This window comes from Typopeltis vanoorti, chromosome 24 (assembly GCF_054136105.1).
Source record: "Typopeltis vanoorti isolate ZY-2024b chromosome 24, IOZ_Tvanoo_1.0, whole genome shotgun sequence".
NCBI lineage: Eukaryota > Metazoa > Arthropoda > Arachnida > Uropygi > Thelyphonidae > Typopeltis > Typopeltis vanoorti.
In genome coordinates this window covers 67,146,600-67,171,377 of record NC_143572.1, presented here as the reverse complement: position 1 = coordinate 67,171,377, position 24,778 = coordinate 67,146,600, and the positions used below count along the sequence as shown (strand labels likewise).

At 36.0% G+C, this 24,778-nt stretch overlaps 1 protein-coding gene across 1 annotated transcript in view; it reads left to right on the top strand.

Moving 5' to 3' along the window:
- The window catches only part of LOC150093365 (succinate--CoA ligase [ADP-forming] subunit beta, mitochondrial-like), a 257,429-nt gene that overhangs the window by 21,356 nt on the left and 211,295 nt on the right, over window positions 1-24,778 (top strand). The window contains exon 2 of the mRNA XM_090414021.1: window positions 1,983-2,142. Within this exon, the coding sequence (XP_090270147.1) occupies window positions 1,983-2,142 (160 nt within the window). The remainder of the gene's footprint in view (window positions 1-1,982; window positions 2,143-24,778) is intronic.

The window sequence follows — 24,778 nt, the reverse complement described above, 5'->3', positions numbered from 1 at the left end:
AGCTTGCTTCTGTAACATGGAATGAGCAGTTGGGTGGAAACGAGATCAAATGCTGCTTCGGTGCTATTTAAGAACTGTCTGTTAGAAGCAATGTTGAAATGCATTCCAAGGGTCAGAAGGTTAAATAAGGTAGATGTGAAATGGATCAGTGAAGAGATTAAGTATGCAATATAGAGAAAGAAGGCATTATGGAGGCAGCATAAGGTGAGTGTTAGTAATCCATGAGGCGTACAAAGAACAGGCAAGGAGGATGACTTGGTTCGTAATGGCAAAAAAAAAAGATTGTTTGCGGTAGGATGGCATTGATTGTAGAAAATGGTATAAAGAAACTGCTGTGGATAGTTGACATATTTAATAAGCAGTTCATAAAGGTCTTTCATCTTTGTGAACGTGACATCATGAAAAGTTTGAGAGCAGTGGAGGAGGAGATATGAGTGAATATGAGTGAGCAAGAGTATATGGGGAATTGAACAAACTTGATGTTAATAATTCTGTGGGAATTGATGATTTATCCCCACATATTTTAAAAGAATGGGCTAGAGAGCTGACATCTGCCTTGACATATTTGTTTAATATAAGTCTTACATGAGGTCCAGTTCCAAAGCAGTGGAAGGAAGGGAAGATTGTACTGCTTCATAAGGAAAGAAGAGAGGTTACGAAACTTGAGCATCAAATTATAAGAAAATCTAGGTGTCATGTGTGGATAAAGTGTTGGAGAGGCTAGTTGGAATCAGGATCCAGAATTTGGTTGACAGTGGTGCTATTATCTTTGATGGATAGTATGGATATGTTAAAGAGAGGTCATGTTTTATTAATCTGCTTGCTTATTACATTAAGGTGACAGCTACATTGAATGAGGGAGATGGATACATAGTAGTATACTTAGATTTTGTGAAGGCTTTTGATAGATTACCACATTATAAGTTGATAGTCAAACTAGAGTTGATAAGGTTGAATATTAGACTAGCACATTGGATTGATGACGAAATATTAGAAAGCTCTAGAGGCATCTGACTAAGGTAGTTTATGGTCTCTAGAATGTTGAGTATGAAGAAAGGTTGAGAAGATGCAGTTTGCAGAGGCTAATGGATAGGAGGATGAAGAAGTTTTATGATAGACAAGTTGGTAAGGAGTTGTTATAAGGTTAATGTTGAAGAGGTTTATCATAAAATGGTGAGAGAACAAGAGGTCATCCCTCGAAGCTGTATTAAGGAAAGTGTGAGCAAGTGAGTGAGAAGTAAGTTTTTTGCAATGGAGAGTTGTGAATGATTGGAATGCATTGCTTGAGTGCAGTGTCTGCAGAGAATTTGAATGTATTTAAGGCATGGTATGATGAGCTGTGCGTCTACTAAGGAACCTCCCTTGAAGAGTCTTTGACTCCGTAGGGATCTTGGAATAATAAAAATAATAATAATATGAAAGTGGTAGGGTTTTTCATCTTCGAAAATTAGTTCATTCATTCATCTTTCAAGTCATATAAATTGGCTTTAGAACCTACTCATGCAAAACGATAGAATGAATTAGGTTGGAATTACAGCCAAAGCAACTATGATTATGAAGATAGCATATTGTATGGCAGTAATGTTGAGGACAGCATATTGACCGTCTTCCCACATACACCTCTTCCTTCACCAGGCACAATTCCTTTGCTGTAATTAACAGCCTCCCCACTTGTCATTCCTGTTCACACAGAAAACATCACATCCTTTCCATTTTTATTTCCTATCCTTCCTGATTTATCATTTTTTTACTTACACAGTTTTCAGACAGATCACTTTTCTCTTCCCTCTCTTATTCCTGATCTGATATATTCAATGTTATCAGTGTGTTCAAAAGCCAATTTCTCTTGTATTATTATTATGTGGTAAATTATCTCTTAAGCACTATAAACTTTTTTTTGATAACTATATAAATTATTTAATATGTATTGTCACTACAAATTCTTTTCATGAGCAATTAATAAGTTTAATCATTTCTGTTAGAAAAAGCTGATATCAGCAGTATTAGGGGAACAACAAAGACGTGATTTAAATCTTCATGAACACATAAGTTTGAGTATTCTCCAAGAATCTGGTGTTCAGGTACCAAAATTTGGTGTTGCTTACACTGCAGATGAGGCTAAAACAATTGCTGAAAAACTTGGTTAGTATGATTTTGTAAGTTTTGTCAAACTGTTTTATTTTGAAGTTAGTAATTACTTTTCTAAACCTTTTGTTCTAGAAACTGTCAGCACTTTATCAGAAAAAAGATGATAGGGGAAAGAAATAAAAGCTTGTATTAAAAAAGTGTGTTTTGTACAAGTCTCAGACCACTTTTTTGAATTAGGCTGAGTTATCAAGTAACACACAGGAGTGGTAGAGATTTCTCCGGGAAATTCGGCTTTTTCTTTTAACAAGCAAGTCAGAATGGAATTAAAAACACACAGCTTATGGTAATTTATCTGACCATTACTAACTTATTTCTAACTTTGCCTATGTGATGGTTATGATTCCTAAATAGTAAGCTCTTTTGCAGTACACTTTCATATGATTTTGCATTGTTTTGTAAATTTGATTAGAAAAGATTTGCTGTCTTGATTGGCTAAACGGAGAGCACTTTTAGCTCTCCAACCATTGGAATGTATTCGAATCCCACTGTGAACATGGATGTTTGTATGATAGCAGATGATTTTATTGTCCATTATGAGACTACCATGCTGTTTAGCGGCTTAAAGAAAAATTCCAAGAACAGTAGTCCCTTGGTCACTGCTCTTGTTCTCAAGGTCATTTCCATCCTTCACTGAAGGTTCTCTTTAAAGTACTTTTGATCATACTAGCTTGAGCTGATGAAACATTGACACGTAAATATTTAATTTCCTTAGTAAATTATCTATTTTCATTCTAGTTCCACATTAGTTTTTATTCCAGAAACTTCAACACAGTGCCACGCCATGGGTGGGAGGCACCCTTGTGCAAAACGTTTTCAGCGCCCCCATAAAATAAGTTTTCATGAAAAATTTTTGCGAAAAATTTTACTTTGTCAAAAGTACAAAACAGTTTATGTGCATACACAAAAATAAATTTTACTTAACAATAGTAGAACATTGTAATCACTAAAATTCGTTAATAAGGAATTTTTAATAATAAAAATTTTCAAAATTTTTATTTCGTTAATATATAAATACAACAGAATATATATATAAACAAAAATTACTTTTATTTTGATATAAAAAGAAATATTATTACATAATTTGGAGATATGCTTTTAACTATATAACAATTAGGATAAATTTAGATTTATTTTACATATTTATCCATCTTGCTTTAGTCATAAAATTTTTAATAATATCTTTAACGAATGAATCCATAATATTATTTTCAATTGATATAATTGATAAATCCATTAGATGCTCTCCAGACATTGTTGGCTGCAAATAATTTTTTATTAGTTTCAGTTTTGAAAAACTTCTTTCCCCTGATGCTACAGATATTGGTAATGTTAAATAAATACGCATTACAATCGCAGTATTCGGAAATGTATCGGTTAATTTATTTTCGTATATATAATTTAAAACATCCTGAGGAGCCGACTCTTTTTTAATAAAACATTGCAAAGTTTTTAATTCCTCAAATAAAGTCATACCATCAGTATCGCGATTGTCAGAATCGTGATTGTCGCTCAGTTTTAAGTGCAAATCTTTATAATATTGTTTCATTATTCATTAAATCTTCATTGCTCCCATCTTTTAATTTGCTAATGTCTCATAACTTTAAAGTCCTCGCTATGTTGTTTTAAGAGTATGAATCTTTCCGTATCTGAAGTTATTGTCGTGTCTAAATTGTGAATAAAAAATTTATTTTTAAATTTTGTTTAGGATCATGCGATTCCTAAACAAAATTTTGAATAAATTTATATATATATATATATTATTATTATTATTATTATTTCCCATGGTGAAATGGTGCCCCTCATCTTCAAGCACCCTTGTGCGGGGCACAATCTGCACAACTGCACTGCGCAACCCTGCTTCAACGTAGATGACTACAGTAGCTATGGAAATGTGATATGGAATAATATGGAAATACTATTTTGACCAATTTCTAACAAAAGAATTTAGATATTATTGTGTCCCAATTTACGATATTAGGCTTTCAACTATCCTTACATGTGAAACTTTACTTGTCTTTATCCAAATCTTATCTATATACGAGAATACAAATACAAATATTCAAGCTTCTTCTCCCCTTAGTGTCCCTAAATATTTATTTTATACTGTGCCTTTCAGGACATTTAGTTTAAGATATAAAATTCAAAAACAAGGAGCAATTACCAAAATATGTCTGAGTGTGAAACTAATATGCAGTCGTGACCTTTATCTTGTAACTTAACAAAATATCCCCCTTCCCCACGTGATTAGGTTCGTACGTTGTTACAAGTGGTGCATTGAGCGGCAATCTCAGACAACTGTATTTTCAATGAAGAAAAGTTTATTGAACTCTTAAACATGGTACAATTCATTCTTTATCAAATAAAACTCAATTCAATACTAAGAATATATAATACAAATTTACACCAGCTAAACACAAGTATTAGGTTAAGTTTATGAGAATTGTGATCATATCGCCATAACATATTCTATACATACAAACATGTATCATCCTAGAACTAGTTGACCCTTTGTCTAACCCCTTACTGGTCTGATCACGCTATAATTCTGTATTTTCTAGGGCATATATAATCAGTTACTCTAATTTTCTCACTAAGACAATATGGATTAAAATTATCCTTTCGCTGAGAAAGGATAATTTAAGAGAGTTTTAAAGGTCAAAAGAGTGTATTAGCCTTTAAAACTCTCTTAAATAAAATACAATGTACATGCATAAATCTCTAGGCACATGAATACTTATTAATTAATAGTAACAAGCTCATTTTCATTCTAGTCTGAACATGTACTAAAGTCCTAGTATAATTCTCATTAATCCCTTCAACTGGTCTGTAATTGAGCAATGATTACAGTTACATATGATTTGAATTGACACAAGTTTTTACAGTACCTTTTGACTTTGGTCTTCTACACTCGTCTCTACCTTTTTCCGATTGTACCTTCCTAGGACGAACTCTTCTGTAACTTATCACTCCTAAGTTCTTTTGGCTCTAAGATAGGCTTTCACAATCTTTACCTTACATGCTTCAATTAAGGACATACATAGGATCATTTATTCTATGGCTGTGAAACTCACCACGTGGGCACTGACTTCTTTATAGATTTTCCTTCTCTCGTTACAATCACTGGATGATGAAACACACTGACATTATCTTCTTTCTTTTTAACTAAACGGCGTTCCTCATTTCCTACAATAGGAACACGAAATTGAAATCCCTCACACTTTGTTTCCTTATTGTGTCTGACGGAGAAAACTCCTAACCCGTCACTCAGGAAAACCGCGTGAGACCTATATGAAGACTCGTGAAGAAAACTCTGAGGGGAAAAAAAAGCCCTTTTGGGGGGGCTCCTAACCCTTTATACGATGATCCCTACCGGCACCTTCTTCAATTTCTTTTCTTCCCCCTTACTGGAGTCGATTTCACTGACCAATTAGAGTGGCGTTTTTCTGCCAAAACATCACGCGGTCCATGTGCACGCGACTGGCACGTGACGAAGTCTCAATTCAGGAATTATGACCTTGAGCTTTAGTTTTTGTTTAAGCTAACCTCTATGTCATCTATACTAAATTAATCCCCTTTCCAAAATTTTCTAAGAATTAACTCAAATCTTTAATCTCTTATTTCAAGTGTAAAAACTAGCCTCTCACATACAAAATCCTATGACTATCTTCTTTGCTTTGCTTAACCTTATTTTATCATATCACAACTGTAATAAAATTCCCTTCTTTTTTTATTTAGTTCAACAAACAATTTCAGCTATATTTTTCACTTGGATGCAAGCATAGTTTTATTTCTTTTAATTTTTTGTATTCGTTACTTTCAAAGGCTCTTAACGATATCTGCTTAGGAACAAGGTTGCTTACTTAGTTATCTATACAGGGTTTTTATTTCTTCTCTTGTTACATCATGATAACTGAAATTTTCACATTCTTTAGTTATCAGGGTGTAACAATATCTCAACATAGTCCCTATGTTTATTATTAGGATTTTTTTTAATAAGAAAATGTCTTGAAGTATACAGTTAAATAACCATAATTGCTGAATGTTAAGAATCAGATGAAATAATCAGATTCAACAAACAATGCCATTATGTAATTGTTACTGAACTGAATACATTATGAAAAGGAATAAACTAGGAACATGATTTTCAGTGTTGTTCCACAAAAATCAAGTATCACATAAAATAAGAGACTGTTTTTATTAATTTCTTGAGTAGTTTTGTAAAATTTGAAATTTTTTTTCACTTGATTATACTATAAATTAAAGATGTCAAGAAATTATATTCTTCGTTTAATCCTTTATCCAAGTATGAGCAAACAAAGTTTGTGTGTGAAGTATCTTCACGACTGGTACACAGAGACAAAGGCTCTTCCAGTACTGCATAGCATTATACACACCCGAAAGAACATGTGCTTTGCATTATGAGATACTAAGGCAGTTGGTGCGAAGTCATTGGCTTCTATATGCAAGTAGCCCAGTCTTGAAGATACTAAACACACAAACTTTGTTTGCTTACACTTGGATAAAGGATCAAACAAGAATATAATTTCTTAGCATCTTTAATTTAAACTTTAGTGAAAATATTTTAACATGAATAACAATGGAAAGTATGCCTTTGCTATGATGTGTGCTCATTTGTAGACTGCTGTTTACTACTGATAAATAATGAGCATGTTGTGATGAAGTAGTGAAGAACAAACTTGATGTAAAATCATCCCTTTTTTTTTGTTGACTGTAGAAGATGTTTCAATATTTCATCTGATTCTTTGAATGCTTTTGAGAAGAAGAAAAAAGTAATCTATATGGAGCATTTTTTGTTTGTTGTCATACTACTTGATGTTTTGTTTTACCTGTCCTGGTTTGTGTCTTCTTTCGTTCTCAATGTCCTTGAAGAGTTCAGATTGGCATACCTCTCCAGACCTACCTATCTCTCATAGCAAATGAATACTTTCCATTGTTATTCCTTTTCAAATATTTTCACTAAAGTTGTTAACTGTTATTACCTTTTTCTCATCAAGATAGCACCACTTTTACAGTACCTAAAGTGGGGGGGGAACAGATAATGCTGACCTTGCATACCTTTTCCTCCAATTCCTGCATAGATGACTAAGGAAAAAATCAGAAGAGTAGTAAAGACTTGTACACTAAACAAAGTCTAGTATCACCTTCAGTAGTACTCAAACATTGTACGTTAGATTAATACCTATCCTGTATTGTTTCTAATCTTCTGTACCTAGCTGGCATACTTTTTATCCCATTGCATAAAAGTAATCATATGTCCAGCCTATTCCAAAAGAAAAGAGAGGTGAAGTTCTACTATCAAACTACCAACCAGTTGCCATCACTTCACCTCAGTCCTCTCCAAAATAATGGAGAAAGTCATGAATAATGGATTTCTCCACTACTTAGAAGCACACCACCAGTTAAAAACTACCAGTATGATTCTGCCATTCAGGGTCTATGGCTGCCCTCTTAGCCTGCATCATCCACTACTGGACATGTATGGAAAGGTTCAGAGAAATGTGTGCTGTCACTGTCGACATTTCCAGAGTTTTGATCACATCTGTCATTGAAGTCTGTTATGCAAATAGCTATCTGATCTACCTATCATTCTATAATTGGGTAGCCAACTTTCTCTCTAGTTGTTTACTGTGTATCATAGTAGATTGCTTCCTCTCTTTCAACATTCACCACCAATGCAGAGTGCCTTAAAAATCTGTCTTGTTACCTACTCTCTTTTTGGTGTACATAAATGAATTACTCCCACCACAAATCCTATCTGCAGCTTTAGAGACTATAGTATTCTCCATTCATCATACTCTTTTGACAAACCATGCAGTGCTCAGACATCCCAAACTTCAAGATTATCTTCAACCAGTGCATCCTATAGATGAAAGTAAAGTCTTGCTTTCATCTTGCATAAGGAATCTCATCTGATTTATCCTTATTTTTAGTAATACACAAATCACCAGATCCAATATCTGTGCTTGGACTGATATCTACCTCTAGCCTTTCTGGGTTAAAAACATCACATCAGTGGCTTCTTCAGCATCTAAAAAACTAAGCATTCTCTTCCACTAAGGATGCTATTTTTCACCCACCTCATCTAACTATATTCCAAATCTGCCCATTCTTATAATACTGTCCAGACGTTCGAGGCAGTGGACCTCCCTAAAAATCCTCCCTGCTTCTCAGAGGAGGGACATTTTGCTCATACATGATCCCTCCCTTATGGATTAATTTTGCCACCCTCCTCAATGTTTACAATTTCAACGGGCTTCCCCACTCCAACACCACCGACCAAGCCGGATGAGAAGCAGAAGTGTTTGCTATAAGTAACAACCTAACATGAATTGTACATCTACTTACTAGAATTCCTGATAACCCTCTTCACTCTCCAAATATTCTGGATTTTTTTTTGACCAGTTCACCTTCCAGATACAACATAGAGGTCACCTCTCTCTTGGAAACTCAGACCACAAACTTGTACAGATCTCCTCTCCTTTCTCACAGAATGGTCTTCCTCCAACCATTTCAAACCTCACATCCTCTGGCAATACAGAGGAGCCATTTGGGATGACCTCAGGACTTTCTTCTCCTCCTCTCCTTGGTCTGACTATTCCTTCCACTCATCTGATCTTAACACCTGCTGCAAATGAGTTACAGAAATTATTCTCACCTGGTATGAAGGCCTTTGTCTCCCAATCAACCCATAATCCTCATTTGCTTTCCAAGCCTTGGTTCAACCAAAGTGTTTCAAAGCAGTTGAAGAAAAAAATTCAGCTTACCACATGTCACTCACATTAAGAACTCCAGCTGCATACTCTGTTTATACCAAAGCATGCACCATATGAAAATCGGTCATCAGCTGATCCAAATCCGATTTCCTAAACACCAACAACAGAAAACTTATCTCCTGTCCAAATGGCCTTCTGGTCCTTTGCTAAGGCTGTTGACACAACTTCTGCTCTCCTGCACTTCTGGTTCTCCCTTTTTGATGGCACCACTGTCTTCATCCAAAGATAAAGCTGAACTCCTAACATCACTCTTTTCCTCAATCTGTGAAGACATTTGATCACATCTGGCATCAAGTCTGTTAAGCAAATTGTCATCCTTTGGTCTCCCTGCCACTCTGTAATTGAGTTGCCAGCTTTCTCTCTGAATTTTCTCTGCATGCAAGTTAGAGTAGATGGCTCCCTTTAAACTTCACGACCAATGTTAGAGTGCTTCAAGACTCTGTCCTATCACATACTCTCTTTCTTCTTTATATAAATGACCTAATGTCCATAACCACTAATCCTATCCACAGCTATGCAAAGAGTAGCACTCTCCACTCATCGTACTCATTCAACACACGACATAGTATTATCAAATGATCCCAGGCGACAAGATCACCTGCAAAGAGTGCTATATGTATCTGTATTAATCTATATACTGTCCATGAACGGGGTGATGACAACCTTGTCATGTCCAATGCTACCAAAACACTGCCTTGACTTTTCTCTCACAAAAGAGATCTAGCTCACCTATTATTATCCTCAATTTTCAAAAATCTCCAGACAAGATCCAATCTCTCTGCTTGGACTAACATTACCTCCAGTTTTTCCTGGCATAAACAGATCACATCAGTAGCCTCCTCAGCATCCGAGAAGCTTGGCATTTTCTTTCAAGAGCATATTTTACACCCAATCAATTCTTTACTATATACACATCCCAATGTTTAGAATACTGTTCACATGTTTGGGTTGGTGCACTTAAAACTTTCCTTAAGATCCTTAACACCATCCAGAGGCAAGCAATTAGGCTCATAGATGATCCCTCTCTTACAGATTTCCTTCACACACTATCTCACAGGTGCAGTGTTTCAGTACTTCACGTATTCTATAGGTACTTTCATGGCCTGCTTCAGCTCCAACCTGCTTCTACTCTTCCTCTTTTATTCCATCTGCCTCTGTCCCCTGGAACAGCCTTCCTCAAGAAGTATTCCCAAACAACTGCATCCCACACATAGCACTGATGTCTTTATAGGTTCCTTGACCTCTTGATTGTATGGGATCAATATAAAAAAAAAAATTCTCACTTGCAATGTTTTTCATTTTCCATATGTCCTACAGGATACTTCTATTGAAAGGTGGTTGCCACTCAACTGATAACCATGATTCCTCCACATTTTGTTGAGCCTGTTAAAACAAGAGTAGTAGCTGTCTATTATCATTGTTTTTCATTGCAGCTGCAAACACACACACACACCATACCTTCTTCTCTTTTATTCTGTCTACTTCAATCCTCTGGAATAGCCATCTTCATGAAGTATTCCCAAATAACTATAACCTGCAACTCTCCAGGAAAAATGTCAATAAACTTCTTTCTCAGTCATCATCTATACACTGCTCATGGCATGGATGTGCTCATAGTTTCTTCTTTTATATAACATCATTATAAAATATATATGTGTGTGTGTATTTTTTTTAAAGGTGACTCACCACCAATGAATGACTTAGTCTATAGTGCATTATTATTAGTATGTGGATGGGCTAAGGGTTAAATACGGAAACCCAGCTGTAGAAACTGTTTATATCACATTTCATTGAATATGCATCTGTACTGGCCTCATGTACAGTATAGTAGTGCATTTCATCAAGTGAGTAAATTAATAAAATACGATGAATTAAGTTACATGGAAAGCATAAACACCGAATATTTGAAATAAAAAAAAAAATACTAATAATGGAAGGGGTGTGCTTATGACTCATGTTATATCATGATGGCTAACTATGTGATGAGAGGAACTTCCAAGATCTCTGTGCATCGGGTTTTGATTGTAAATGACCAAACCTGATGTAGGACTTTGCTTTATGCTACATTTGTGTGTTATATAAGCTATATAACTGAGAGGATACCTCCACATAGCTTTAAAGGAATGCAGAGAACTGACCAGGGCTTCTGACCTAATGTCAAATCCTCACCTTCTTGTGGTACACCCTGTTAAGTATCTACCTGGATACTGAACGAACAAGGACGGGCTGGCAATTTGGGATTTAGCTGACCAAATTGTATTCTTATTGGCTTAAGCAAAATATCAAATGATTATACAACATGACAAAATTTCATGCCGGCTGGGGCGTCACTTGGTTAAACAAGGTCCCCTCCATTGTTCTCGCCAAAGAACCAGGACAAACAGTGAAAATTCAGCTACTGGAATAAATCCTAAAACCCACCCCAACTCAACATCACCAGAGTTCAAGATCGGTACTATCAACATAAGAAGCCTGAATGGCAAAGATATGGAGCTAGCTGAGGAATTGGATAAGTACCAGATCGATATAATAGAGGTGACTGAAATAAAAAAAAAGGCAAAAACTGATGAGATCTTTCTGAGCAATAAATACAAAATGTTATATTCAGGCAGTGACAATCAAGGAAAAGGAGTAGCCATAGTATTCAACACTAAATACAAGGCTAATCTTTTTGAATAGCAGGCACTCTCAAGTAGAGTGATGTGGCAAATATGAGAATGGGGAACTGGACAATGAAGCTTATTTGTGCCTATGGTCCCACAGAAGGTTAAGGTAGAAGTGGAGGATATTTTGAGGCTTTAGAGAAAGCACTGACACAATGAAAAAGGAAAAGTTGGTTCTTATTGGGGATCTAAATAGCAGAGTTGGAAATGATTGTCAGACATACATAAATATTTTGGGAAAATTTGGAGATAAGAGTAAAGCTAATAATAATGGCAAATACATATTGGATTTCTGCTCAGGACATGGACTGGTTATTACTAACGCAATGTTCCACCATAAAAATGTGCACAAATTCACATGGAGAGAAGAGGCAAGGAATAAGAAAAGTCTCATTGACTATGTTATTGTTGATAGTGATATTTTCTCCCTGGTGTAGGACACCAGAGTATACAGAAGATTTGAAATTGGAAATGATCACCCTTTTGTCTTGAGCAAAATAAAATTGAATTTCATATTGAAAAGAAGAACATCGAAGAAAGTTTTACAGTGAATAAAAGTTGAGCAGCTCTCAAATGTGAACTGTAGACTAAAAGGCACAAATATGATTAAAGAAAAAATGAAAGAGTTTGAGAACAGGAACCAAACCTTGGAGATTTAGTGGCAAGCCCTGAAGAAAACATTGATTGATTCAGCCAGGGGCATGTCGTGAGGTTATCTGAAAGAATAGAAAAATCACAACTCAATGGTGGACACAGGAAGTTAAAGAGGCAGTGAAAGAAAAGAAGAAAACATATCAAAAGTTCCTGTCAAATAAGTCAGCTTGTGCTCTTAGACAGTACAGAGACAAATGTAAGAAAGCTAAACACTGTGTAAAACTAGCTAAACAAAAGTCATGGGAGGACTTTGGTGAGAGCATAGAAAATAAATTTCAAGAAGGTGGCAGGATATTCTGAAGGTTATTGAAGAAACTCAGAAATGGGGAAAGAGTGCTGGGAAAGCAATCAGAGATGGTAAAGGTGACATGAAAACAGTAGAAAAAGATATCCTTGAAGTATGGAGTAATTACTTCGAAAAAAAGTTTGGTGAAGAACAAGCGGAATTCAGGCCAAATAGAGCTGTCAGGATCAGATTTTCACTTTACGACAGATAGTTGAGAAATCATGGGAATATGACAAAGATCTCTATTTAAGTTTTGTAGATATGGAAAATGCATATGACAAGGCCAAGAGAGAAGCTATTCAAAATGGTACAGTTATATGGTGTCAATTTTATTAGAGTTATTTATTATTAGTCTTCATTAGAGTTATAGGTCAGCAGTTAGAATTGAAGGAAGTACAGGAAGGTTTAATGTTAAATCTGTCTCAGATAAGGATGTACATTATCCCCTCTGTTATTCATTATCTATATGGATCACATTATGAAGGAAAGTAGTATTAAACCTGATATCACAATTAGAGATGTTAATCTCAGCTCTTTGCTTTATGTGGATGATGTTATACTTCTAAATAAATCCGGTACAATCCTGCAAGATTCCCTGACTAAATTGAATATGAATTGTGAATGGAGAATCTATAGAAAATAAGTAAAACATTTCAGCTACTGAGGCACGATTTTTAGTGAAGATTGTAAATTAAATATGGAAATAGACAACAGAATCAACAAAGCTGGTATGGTAGGAAGTCAACTGAATACATTTATATGGAATAAGAGAGAAATTAGCCAGAACACTAAATTAGCTGTATACAAGACAGTGTTCAAACCAATTTTAACTTATGGATCTGAGAGCTGGGTCAGAAGTAAAACACTTGACCAAAGACTAGAGACCACAGATATGAGCATCCTGAGAAAGATTAGAGGCATGAACAGATGGCAATATCATATTAAAAACGAGGATATTAGGAAAGAACTTGACATTTTCAGCATCCAGGAATGCATTAGCAGAGCTAACCTCAGGTGATATGGTCACTTTAAGCAGAATGGGAGAGAAAAGATTAGCAAAACAAGTGTTCTCTGCCAGGTTGGTAGGGAAAAGACCCAGAGGATGACCAAGATGTAGGTGGATTCATATGGTAAAAAGTCCCGTAGAAAACAGAAATATAAGATCTGATAATATTGGAGTCTTGATAGGTAACGGACTGATTTGAACCAAAATTGTAGATAGGAAGTTAGTAATGATGTAAATTTTTCATGTAGTACTAGCATATCCTGTACACCCCGTCATCATCAAATTCCTGGGTATATACCAGGAATTTGATGATGACGATGATCTCTTCCAAATGGCCCACCTGTCTGATACAGTAAATTCCATATGAACAAACAATCTTATACATTCCTGTTTTCTGATTGGTGAATGAAGAGGTTATGGAGGTTGAAGGACATTTGAGATCTTGTTTAGGGGGAGAAAGTAAGTTTTATTTCTTGTTAACACAATATCCTTGTTATCTCTTGTCCATTATAAAAGAGGTATACTGCTCCTGTCTGCTTATTTGTTGTGTTTGGAAGGCTCCTTTAGAATGCCATCCAGAATTTTTTTTTTTTTTTTAATAGCCATTTTCTTAGAAGGATCAGACTGAGTTATTAGAGTTCTTGTCTTCTTTTTGGAAATGTTATATGCTCTGTTTTGAAGAGTTTTATAACACCCAGTTTTTGTGATGGATGGTGGTGGGACTTTGCATGTTCCCAAGTGATTTTGTAGACTGAATAGTAAAGTTTATTTTGTTTGGAGATCTCCAGGAGTCTAGAAACCTCCCCATTTACCACTTAAAACATTGGGAGTGTACATGATCACTTGTTCATGTGGAATTTTCTGTGTTGGACAGATATGCCTGCCAGAGAACATCAGAGATGTGGAGAAAAAAACACGAAGGATTATCAACACATACAACTGACAGAAAACATCAAGTAATATGGCAGCATGCAAAATTGTCTACATTGACCACTATTTCTTCATCAAACATTCAAAGAGTTATTAGAAATATTAAAACAACATCAATGCAGCAAGAAACAAAGTATGATCGTACATCAGGTTTGGTCATCTTTCATTGAAACTCTGCATCTTGGATGCTCTTCTCATCACCTAGTTAGCCATCATGATACAATATGGGTTGTATGCACTCTTTCCATTGTTAGTATGTTTTCATATATTCTTGGTTTATACTTTCCGTTCATTTGCTTCTTGTGTAACTCAGTTGTATTTTTTAAATTTGCTCTTCTAATGAAGAGGATTATACTACATGTGAAACTAGTAGAGATTCATATTCAGTAAAATTTGACAAAGAACCATTTACTTTACTCGCATTCCTCACAAATGAGACAGAATTTGGCTTCTCTGGTCATATTCCCAAAGACCAACAATCATAGGCACCATTCAAAACAGCATATGTGAACCCAAAATGATATATCCAAATGCTGAAGACAAAATATCTCTAAATTTGGATTTATCATTTTGGGTCACATATGCTGTTTCGAATGGTGCCTGTGATTATTGATCTTTTGGAATATGACCAGAGAAGCCAAATTCTGTCTCATTCGTGAGCAGTGATACAATCTTCTCCTTCATTCATATACATATAAGTACAAGAAAGTGCATAAGTGAAAACAAGGTTGAAGAAGCCATATTGTTGAGTCCAATTTTCTCTGAATTGTATGAGCTGGTACTGCTGTTTTATATTCCTGTTAATTCAGTATCTGCTGTGTATATGTTCCCTCTGTCTGATTTATTATGTCATTTGTCTATAATAAAAAAAAAATTTAATAAAACGTGCAGTCAGTAGCACATATTCTGGTGCTATTTATGGATTATTGTTGATCTTTCACATATGTAGTTTAAATACTGCTGCAATTTTTCTTCCAGCGAAACAAAATGAAATGGCAACATTGAAAATAAAAATATAAGAATTAGGGACAATCTTAGTAGGGAAAAAAAAATTCTCTCTCCAAAGAGAAAGCATGATAAAATAATCCAAGATCTGAATGAAAAAAAAGAATATTACCATGGCTTTATAGAGACCAAAAAAGATACTTTTATCTTATGCATTGTGTTGTGCATTGGGCATGCCAGAGATAGAAAGAAGTTAGATAGTCTTGAAAATAATGGAGGGTACAGCTTCTGAAAAATATAGGATTCAGATGAAATTGTTGAAATTTGGAAATAAGATAGTGGCTGATTATCTTGCAAAGCTCTTCACACTTAAGCATGGAATAATGCATTAATAATTAGTATTTATGAAAAAAAAATGAAAGGAAAAATATAAAAAAAGATTAGCTTAATGTTTTATATAGTAGATAAATGTTTTTTATCTACTATATAAAACACTTACGAGAAAAATAACTGATAGGGTGCATTAGCTTCATTATATAAAGTACTGTTGATCATATTCATATGCTTGGAAAATTAGAAATTACAATTATACTAGACTTGTTGTTTGGTCTTCATGGACGTACTTAAAAAAAACATTTGATACCTTTAAAACCTCATCCATCCTAGAATTGCTATTAAAAGTAGACATCAAACATGCGTACATTGAAATATATGTACAATTTTCCCACTTCTGTCTTCAGACTACATAAGAGCACAAGATTTCAAATAAATAGGAGACTAACAGATACTATAGTACAGATATTAGAGAGATAACATCTCCAAAACTCTTTATCTTAGAATAGTGTTTTTCAAATTGTACAATTTGGGACTTTTCTGAGGTGACATGAAGCAGTGGTCAATATTATTGTTTATTTTCGAGTATAATATAGCATTAAGTGCTCCATTCTTTGTAAAAATATGTACTGAAGAAGAATCCCACTATCTTATTAAATATTTTTATTGTCATTAATATACTAAGTTATATCAAACTTAAAAGTTGTAATTTTTGAAATATAATTATGTATTATCCAAACACTATAAAAACATCTGTTTTACTAAAATAAAATGTATGCTAAGAAAACTATAGGTCAGTTTTCTTTTCTGAAAAGCATAGGAGAGCACAAGAATTTTTTTATAATTTGGAAATTTGGAAATCAGTGCCTTAGAGAATGCTTTCCTGAATCGAATTAGAAGAACAAAGGAGTTAAAATTAACAGGTATATATTCAGATATCATTGGCAAAAGGTATAGATGACAGGAATAAAATTAAGGGAAGTAACTCAAGTATCTTTACAAATTGGATTGCAGATAAACCTAAGCAAAATAGAAGCAATGATGAATAACAATATTGTTATTAACATCAGACTTCCAAGGAGTCAAAAGGCTAATTGTTGAGAGATCAACACTGTAATTAAATTGTTGAGAGATCAACAAAACTGTAATTAAACCCATTCACAGTTTCTGCACTCACCACACTCTCAGGCCATGTATTCTGCCCACCAACCACTCTCCATGCACAGAACCTGCTCTTCACTCTCTTGCTTATATCTTCCATCTATATACACACACACACACTTTCCAGAAATGATCTCTTGTTTTACCCATGTCTCCTTCTACTGTATGAAAAATCTTGTCCACATTAATCTGGTAACCACGCCCTCACCAGCTTATGTCTCAATCATATCCTCTTTCCTCCTTTTCTATTTATAAAGCTCCAAAAAATTGCATTCCCTTAATCTGCCTTCACATTCAAGATTCTAAAGATCTGACACCAACTTGGTGAATTGTCTCCTCTGATATCCTTATCCCTTGAAGACTAAGTGACCCACACAGTCTGTTCAGATCCTACTGCAAAGCCTCTACTCCTCATAGTCTATACCATCTTTGCATAATCTGCAAGCAGCTGCATATCTCCATTTATGCTTGTCCCAACATCATTATCACACAAGTTGAGCAATACTGGTCCCAAAATAGACCCCTGGGTTACTATTCTCCCATGTAGTAATTTGACAGCCGATCACCTGTCTAGATCACTGATCTGTTATCCAACCTGATCTATTCCGATTTAGTTACCCACATTGTGTGGTAATTCAAAGGCTTTCAAAAAATTCAAGTATATCACTACATATGTATCTCCCTATCAAATGAATTTGCCACCTTGTTGTAATCCATAAGTAGATTTCTAAAACATGATCTCCCTTTAACAAACCCATGCTGATGATCACGAAGAATACTGCTATTATCAACTGAATCTGAATCCTAGCCCTCACAACCTCTCCAACATATTAACCACAACTTCAGACACAACTACTGAAGCTATAAATTGGCCTGTAATTTGTACTTTCAGTTTGTCACTCCCTTTGTCCTCTTACAAGACAGCTTTTGTCAAACAGGTATGTTAAGAATTCTTTTAATTCCCTAGAGCATTGCTTTGAGACATAGCAATATGTTACGTATTACTGCCGTATTAAATCAATTTTGCTTAATTCCTCATATAACGCTTGCTCACTCACCATTAATCCATCTTCTATCATCCGTCTGTACCTAAATCAATCATAATGTCACGTTCATGAGGATGGAATCATGATAAATTGCTCATTGAATACTTCAGCTGGTCTACGAGGGTTGTTTGAAAAATATGGTAAATTTCCGATAGATGGTGACACAATTCATTCATTCATACCAGTGTTGGCACGTATCATCTTTTTCATGACTCCTGGCAAAATTTTAGCCGCATACGATGCATTGTTCTCGTTTGGCAAACATTTAAAATGGCCTTGTTTGCATTTTTCATAAAAATGGAGGAAAAACAAGTTTTGTGCAGTGATAAAACACTTTTATTTGAAGAAGTGGATGGCTGCACAGATCAAAGCCGAGTTAGTTGCAGTTCATGGGATTCTGCACCAGCTTAAAGACTGTTTATTTTTTGATAAATGAGTTTAAACGTGGTCGTAAGTCCACCGAAGATGAATCGCACTCCAGATGCCTGACTGAGGTCACTACGAAAGAAATGATTGACAAAATCATTATGGAAGACCGCCAATGGAAAGTGCTTGAGATTGTAGCCATCTCAACTGAACAGGTGTATAATATCCTGCATGAAAAATGGCACATGAAAAAGCTGTCTGTGCGATGGGTGCCATGATTGTTGACTGTCGAATCAAAAATGCATGCGAAAAGACATTTCAACACAGTGTGTGGCAGTGTGTGGCGATGTTTAATTGCAATTCACAGGATTTTTTGCATCGATTCATGACTGTAGATGAAACTTGGATCCACCACTACATGCCTGAGTCTAAGCAGCAGTCAAAACAGTGGACAATTCTCAGTGAAGGGTAAAGACAGTTTTGTCAGCTGGGAAGGTGGTGGCCACTGTTTTTTTTTTGGGATTCCCAAGGAATTATCATGATAAACTATTTGGAAAAGGGTAAGACAATAACAGGAGTCTGTTATGCATCATTGTTGGACCGTTTAAAAGAGAACTGAAGAAAAAATGGCCAAGATTGGCACACAAAAAAGTGCTCTTTCATCAAGACAATGCACCGTCCCACACATCGGCTGTCACAATGGCAAAATTGCACGAATTGAGGTTCGAATTGGTTCCACATCCACCAGACTCTCTCTTAACTTGGCCCCGTCTGACTTCTTGTTCCAAAACTTAAAAATTTGGCTCATTGGGAAAAAAAATTTTTCTTCGAATGAGGATGTCATCAAGGCTGTCAATGACTATTTTGCACAATTTGACAAATCCTCCTTTTTAGATGGGATGAAAAATTTGGGAACTCGCTGGACCAAAGTGTAGACCTCGATGGAGACTTGAGAAATAAAGGTAATTTTTTCCAAAAAATGTTTATTATTATTATTATAAAAACCTCCATGGAGTCAGACTCGTGGTGGGAGATCCACTATTATAAACACAGTTTATCATACTGCACCTTAAATATATTCACTGTCTCTGCACTCACCACACTCTCGGGCATTGCATTCCAATCACTCACCACTCTTCATGCAAAAAACCTGCTCCTCACTCCCTTGTTCACATCCTCCTTATACAGCTTCCAGTAATGACCTCTTATTCTATTCCTATCTTCACCCATTCTATGCAAAACCTCCCTGACATTAATCTGGTAATAATCTCTTAACAGCTTATATGTCTCGATCATATCCCCTCTCCTCCTTCTGTTCACCAATTTCTGCAAATTGAATTTTGTCAATCTGTCTTTATACTCAGCATTTCAGAGACCAGAAACCACCTTAGTCAATCATCTTTGAACCTTTTCCAATACATCATTATCTTTAATTGTACATATTTGGTCTGATGTATTAAAATAAAGAACTTTTATTATTAAAAGACCAGAAGATAAATGATAAAATATACGAAGAGCCAACAAGTTTCACTAGCCACAAAATTGGCGAGAATGTTAAAAGCTCATAACATCAGAGTGGTTTTTAAACCAACTACCATGATCAGACAAATCTTAAGATCACCCAAAGATGAGGTACCTTTCTTCAAATGTCCTGGGGTATATGAAATTCCATGCACGTGTGGCCTTTCTTACATTGGTCAGACTTCTAGAAGGTTTGAAATAAGACAGAAGGAACATGTGGGGGATGTCAATCATAATAGAATCATCACATCTGGTTTAGCTCATCATTTCTCAACATCAAATCACGTTATAGATTGGAAAAACAGTTCTATTCCTTACATCGAGAATGACTACAGATACAGAACTTTAAAAGAAGCAGCTGTGGTACTACGCACAGGCAATAATTTAAATAGAAATCAAGGTATTATTCTTAAAGACATATGGAAAAATCTCATCATCTCTCAGTTCAACAGAACTACAATATGCAAAAAAACTACACAACACGTGGTCATGTACCGGATTCTGACTGAAGCATTCGAACATATTTACGCCATCAAACACGAATGATCAAATGTAACGGCCTAACAGTTGTGTATGTTTTAAATGTAACTTAATGCATTTGTTTTCACACCAGTTCAGCCTTGAAAATGCTAGACAGTGGCTAGTGAAACTTGTTGGCTCTTTGTATATTTTATCATTTATCTTCTGTCTTTTAATAATAAAAGTTCTTTACATCATCTTTTTGAAAACCAGGTGACCAAATCTATGCACAGTAATCCATATGTGGCCTGATCAAAGCTTTATACAAAGGAACCATAACATCCTTACTTCTACAAGTCAGTGCTCTCTGCATCATTCCCATTATCTGCTGTGTTGTCCTCACAATTTTAGTAACATGTCCCCGAAATTTTAGATACTTGTCTACAATCACTCCCAGATCTCTCATCTCCTCTACCACCTCCAAGATATTTCCACTGATTGTGTACTCTACATCCATCTCTGTTTCCCAAATTTCAAAACCTTACACTTTGCAACATTGAATTGACATCCCCGCTCATTTACCCATTCAGCCAGTGTATTCAAGTCCTCTTGCAAAACTGCAGCATTCACTCTACTCCTGATAGTTTTCCCCAACTTTGCATTATCTGCAAGCAACTGCATATCACCATTCAGACCTCTACAAATATCATTTACATACAAATTAAACAGCAATGGACCCAAAACAGACCTTTGGGGTACACCACTTGTAACTTTCCTCTTCTGGGATATCAATCTTCCATAGACAACTCGCTAATACCTATCGGACAGCCAGTCTCCAATCCAGCAAACTAATGTAATGTTCAGTCCCATTCTTTCCAATTTAATTACAAACTTGTCATGTGGCAATTTATCAAACGGCTTTGCAAAATCTAAATATACCACTGTATATGCAACACCCTTATCCAATGCATTTGTCACTTTATTATAAAAAGTAAGCAGATTGCTAAAGCATGATCTTCCTTTAGTAAATCTGCTGGCTGCCAAAGAGTATTTTTCTGTTGTCAGCCCAATTCTGAATCTTAGTCCTAACTAAATTCTCTAATACCTTGACCACAACTTCAGACACACAGACTGGTCTATAATTCAAAGCCCTGCTCTTATCACATCCCTTATGAATTGGAACAATTTTATCTTCTTTCCACTCTTTTGGAACTTGACCCAGTGAGAGACTCGTGTTGAAAAGATATGCTAAAGCTGTTGTTAACCCTCTGGAACATTCTCTCAAAACACGTGGTGAAATAGCATCAAGTCCCACAGCCTTATTTATATCAAGTCTATTCAATTTCTCATATACCTCCTGTTCACTTACTCACAGTTCCTCTTCCTCTTTTCCCACTGCTTTCAAGTTCTGCATGATGTTACATTCATAAGAGTGAAATACCTTTATAAATTGCTCATTAAATATCTCAACTATATCCTCTGCAGCCATTATCATTCCTCTGTTTTCACCAATCAATCCCATCCTACCATAATCATTCTTTCTTCTACTGGACTGGCCACATATCGAAAAAACTCCTTTGGATTTTTTTTGGCTGCTTTAGCTAACTGCTGCTCATACCGCACTTTTGCTACCCTTATCAAGCGAGTGACCTTCCTCGCCTGCTCTTTGTACTTCTCATGCAACTGGTTGTTATAACAACTCATCTTGTGTTTCTTCATCCATTTCACACCTGCTCTATTTACCCTCTTAACCTTTGGAATACATTCTGATATTGCCTCCACCAAATAGTTCTTGAGTGGGGCCCAAGCAGCATCGATATCTTTTCCATCCAGTTCCTCTTTCCAATTTATTATCGCAAGCTGTTTCCTGAGCTTTTCATAATTACCACTCTTATAATTCCACATAGTCCTCAAGGGCTCACTTTAGTGAGTACAGGAGTGACGAACCCGAGGTGCCTGATGCTGGACCATACCTTATTTCATGTTATACTTCTGTTATATTATCTATAGGATGGTCCCTACTCTTATTTTTTTTCTTTCCTTTTCTTCTTTCTTGTTCCTTCTCCCCAATGCTATTAGAGTACTCGAGGGCTAGGGGTGAATCTTTCTATGTTTCTATTTTTTTCATTTCTTCATGCATAGAAGGCAACAGGGAAACCACTATGCTTCTACTTTTTCCCTAGTTTGGATGAGCAGCAAGGATCAAAATGACAAGCGATGCACAGTTCAGGATGGGACTCCTGGGTCCGGAACTGCGCATTTGGCCACCAGGGAGGTCACTTGCTCAAGTATGGATATGGACTGGTTTAAGAATGATGGAGGCAACAGACAGAGAGAAATGGAGAAGAGCTGCTCATGTGCTGCAACCCTCTTGCTAGAGGATGCTACCGGACGACTATGACGATAATTCCACATATATCCCTTTCTAACAGACGTCCTCGAATGACTGGTCACCCTGCAAGTGATCACCTTGTTGTCACTCTCACCAACTGGTGGAAGATTTGACAATTCATTTATAACATCATCATCTGATGAGATGATGTTATTATATGTTTAACTTATTTTTTTTACCAAACTTTTCAAACAACCCTCGTATTACTGGTCTGCTTTCATCCACCAACATCATCCTCCAATAATCTGTTTTTTCTACTTGTCACATATACATCAAAAGACTAGGATTTTTCTTGGCCTTATTGACCAATTCTGATCATACTGACTATTAAATTATTTAAGGAATTTACAATGTATACTGGAATATTAATTAAAAGAAACTTTAATAAATACCTCCTATATTTCGGCAATGTCACATTGCCATCTTCATGGGAACATACAACTATGACGTGCATGCAGGCACTACAGAAAAGCAAATGAGGCAGAAGAGAAAAACTACTGTTGTTCCTAGAGTCCTAATGGTGCTCCCTAGTGGGCTATATTGGGTTGTCTTGACTGTTGGGCTGATGTTCTAATGATGCAAACTTTCCAAATTTGGGGCAGTCTCATGCACCCAAATTTGTTGAGGTTTAGAAAGTTTTTTAGCGTTGAGACTGATTCTATGAACAATCTTTCATATTTAAACTTGCTGTGGTGTATTAAAGTGCCTTTCTTCCAACGTATTCTGTGGTGGGTATCCGGAGCATGGTCTGCAAGCCCCAGAGTGGCTGTACTGGTGAAACCAGATATAGTCTTTGTGTTCTGAAATCCTGACATTTGCTGTCCTAATTGTTTGGCCAAAGTAGGACAGTTTACAGCTGCAAGGGACCTGGTATACCTCAGGTAGGTCTAGGAGAAGTGGTTAGTCTTTGGTGGAGTGGACAAGGGATGCCAATTATTTATATCGTTTGTAACAAGACGTCAGGTCATATTTTTTTAAGATTTTGGTTATTTTTTCAGAGGTGCCCCAGATTTAGGGAATGGTGATGGATTTATTGTAATCTTTGTTATGAATGGGGTAGGGGGGGGAGGCTTGTAGTTAACTGGTTTTAATATTTTTTGAGGATTGTAGCCATTGGCTAAGAAACTATTAAGGATGTTGTTTAGTTCAGTGGTTAGAGCATTGTCATCTGAACAGATTAATTTTGCCCTGTTATATAGTGTTTTTATAACCCCATATTGTTGTGAGGGGGAGGGAATTGCTGGTGAATATATCTGCCTGTATGGGTGGGTTTTCTGTAAACAGAGAAAACCAAGGATCCATTAGGCTGGCGAGTGATTAGAGTGTCTAGGAAAGGGAGACTGTTGTTTTCCTCTTTTTCCAAGGTGAACTGGATTATGTGGTGTTGATTATTTAAAGGTGATAAGAAGGAGTGGAGTGTATTTGAGCCATGTGGCCAAATAGCAAACACATCATCAACATAGCAAAGCCAAACAGTGGGGTTTTGTGGGGCAGAATTTAAGGTTTTCTCTTCAAGTCTCCATAAAGAAGTTGGCCAGAGGTGGGGAGAGTGGTGAACCCATGGCTGTCTCCCCTCTATCTGTTTGTAGAATTTTCCTTGCCAAACGAAATAGCCTGAGTTCACTGTGAACTGAAATAGAGCTGAGATATCAGGAGGAAATTTGACTTGGATGAGCTCTAAGGTTTCCTTGAGTAGGACATTTGTGAATAGGGAGGAGATGTCAAAACTGATCATTATGTCAGTATGTTGGAGTGAGAGGTTTTCTATACTGCCTTTGAAATGGACCAAGTTTGTTATGTGTGATGGTGTGTTGCCAGTATAATGTGTGAGAGCTTTGGCTAAATGTTTGGCTAATTTGTATGTGGGGGAATCAATGCCTTCCACTGTGGGACGTAATGGTACATTTTGTTTATGTATTTTTGGAAGTATATATATTCAGGGGGGGGTCTAGAGTTAAAAGGTTTTAGTTTGTTGGTTACTTCCACAGGCCAAGAAGTGACCTTCTTTAGGAGCCTTTGGAGTGTTCTAATTTGGAGCTGGTGGGAAGAAAGCCATGTTAATACACTGCAGCAA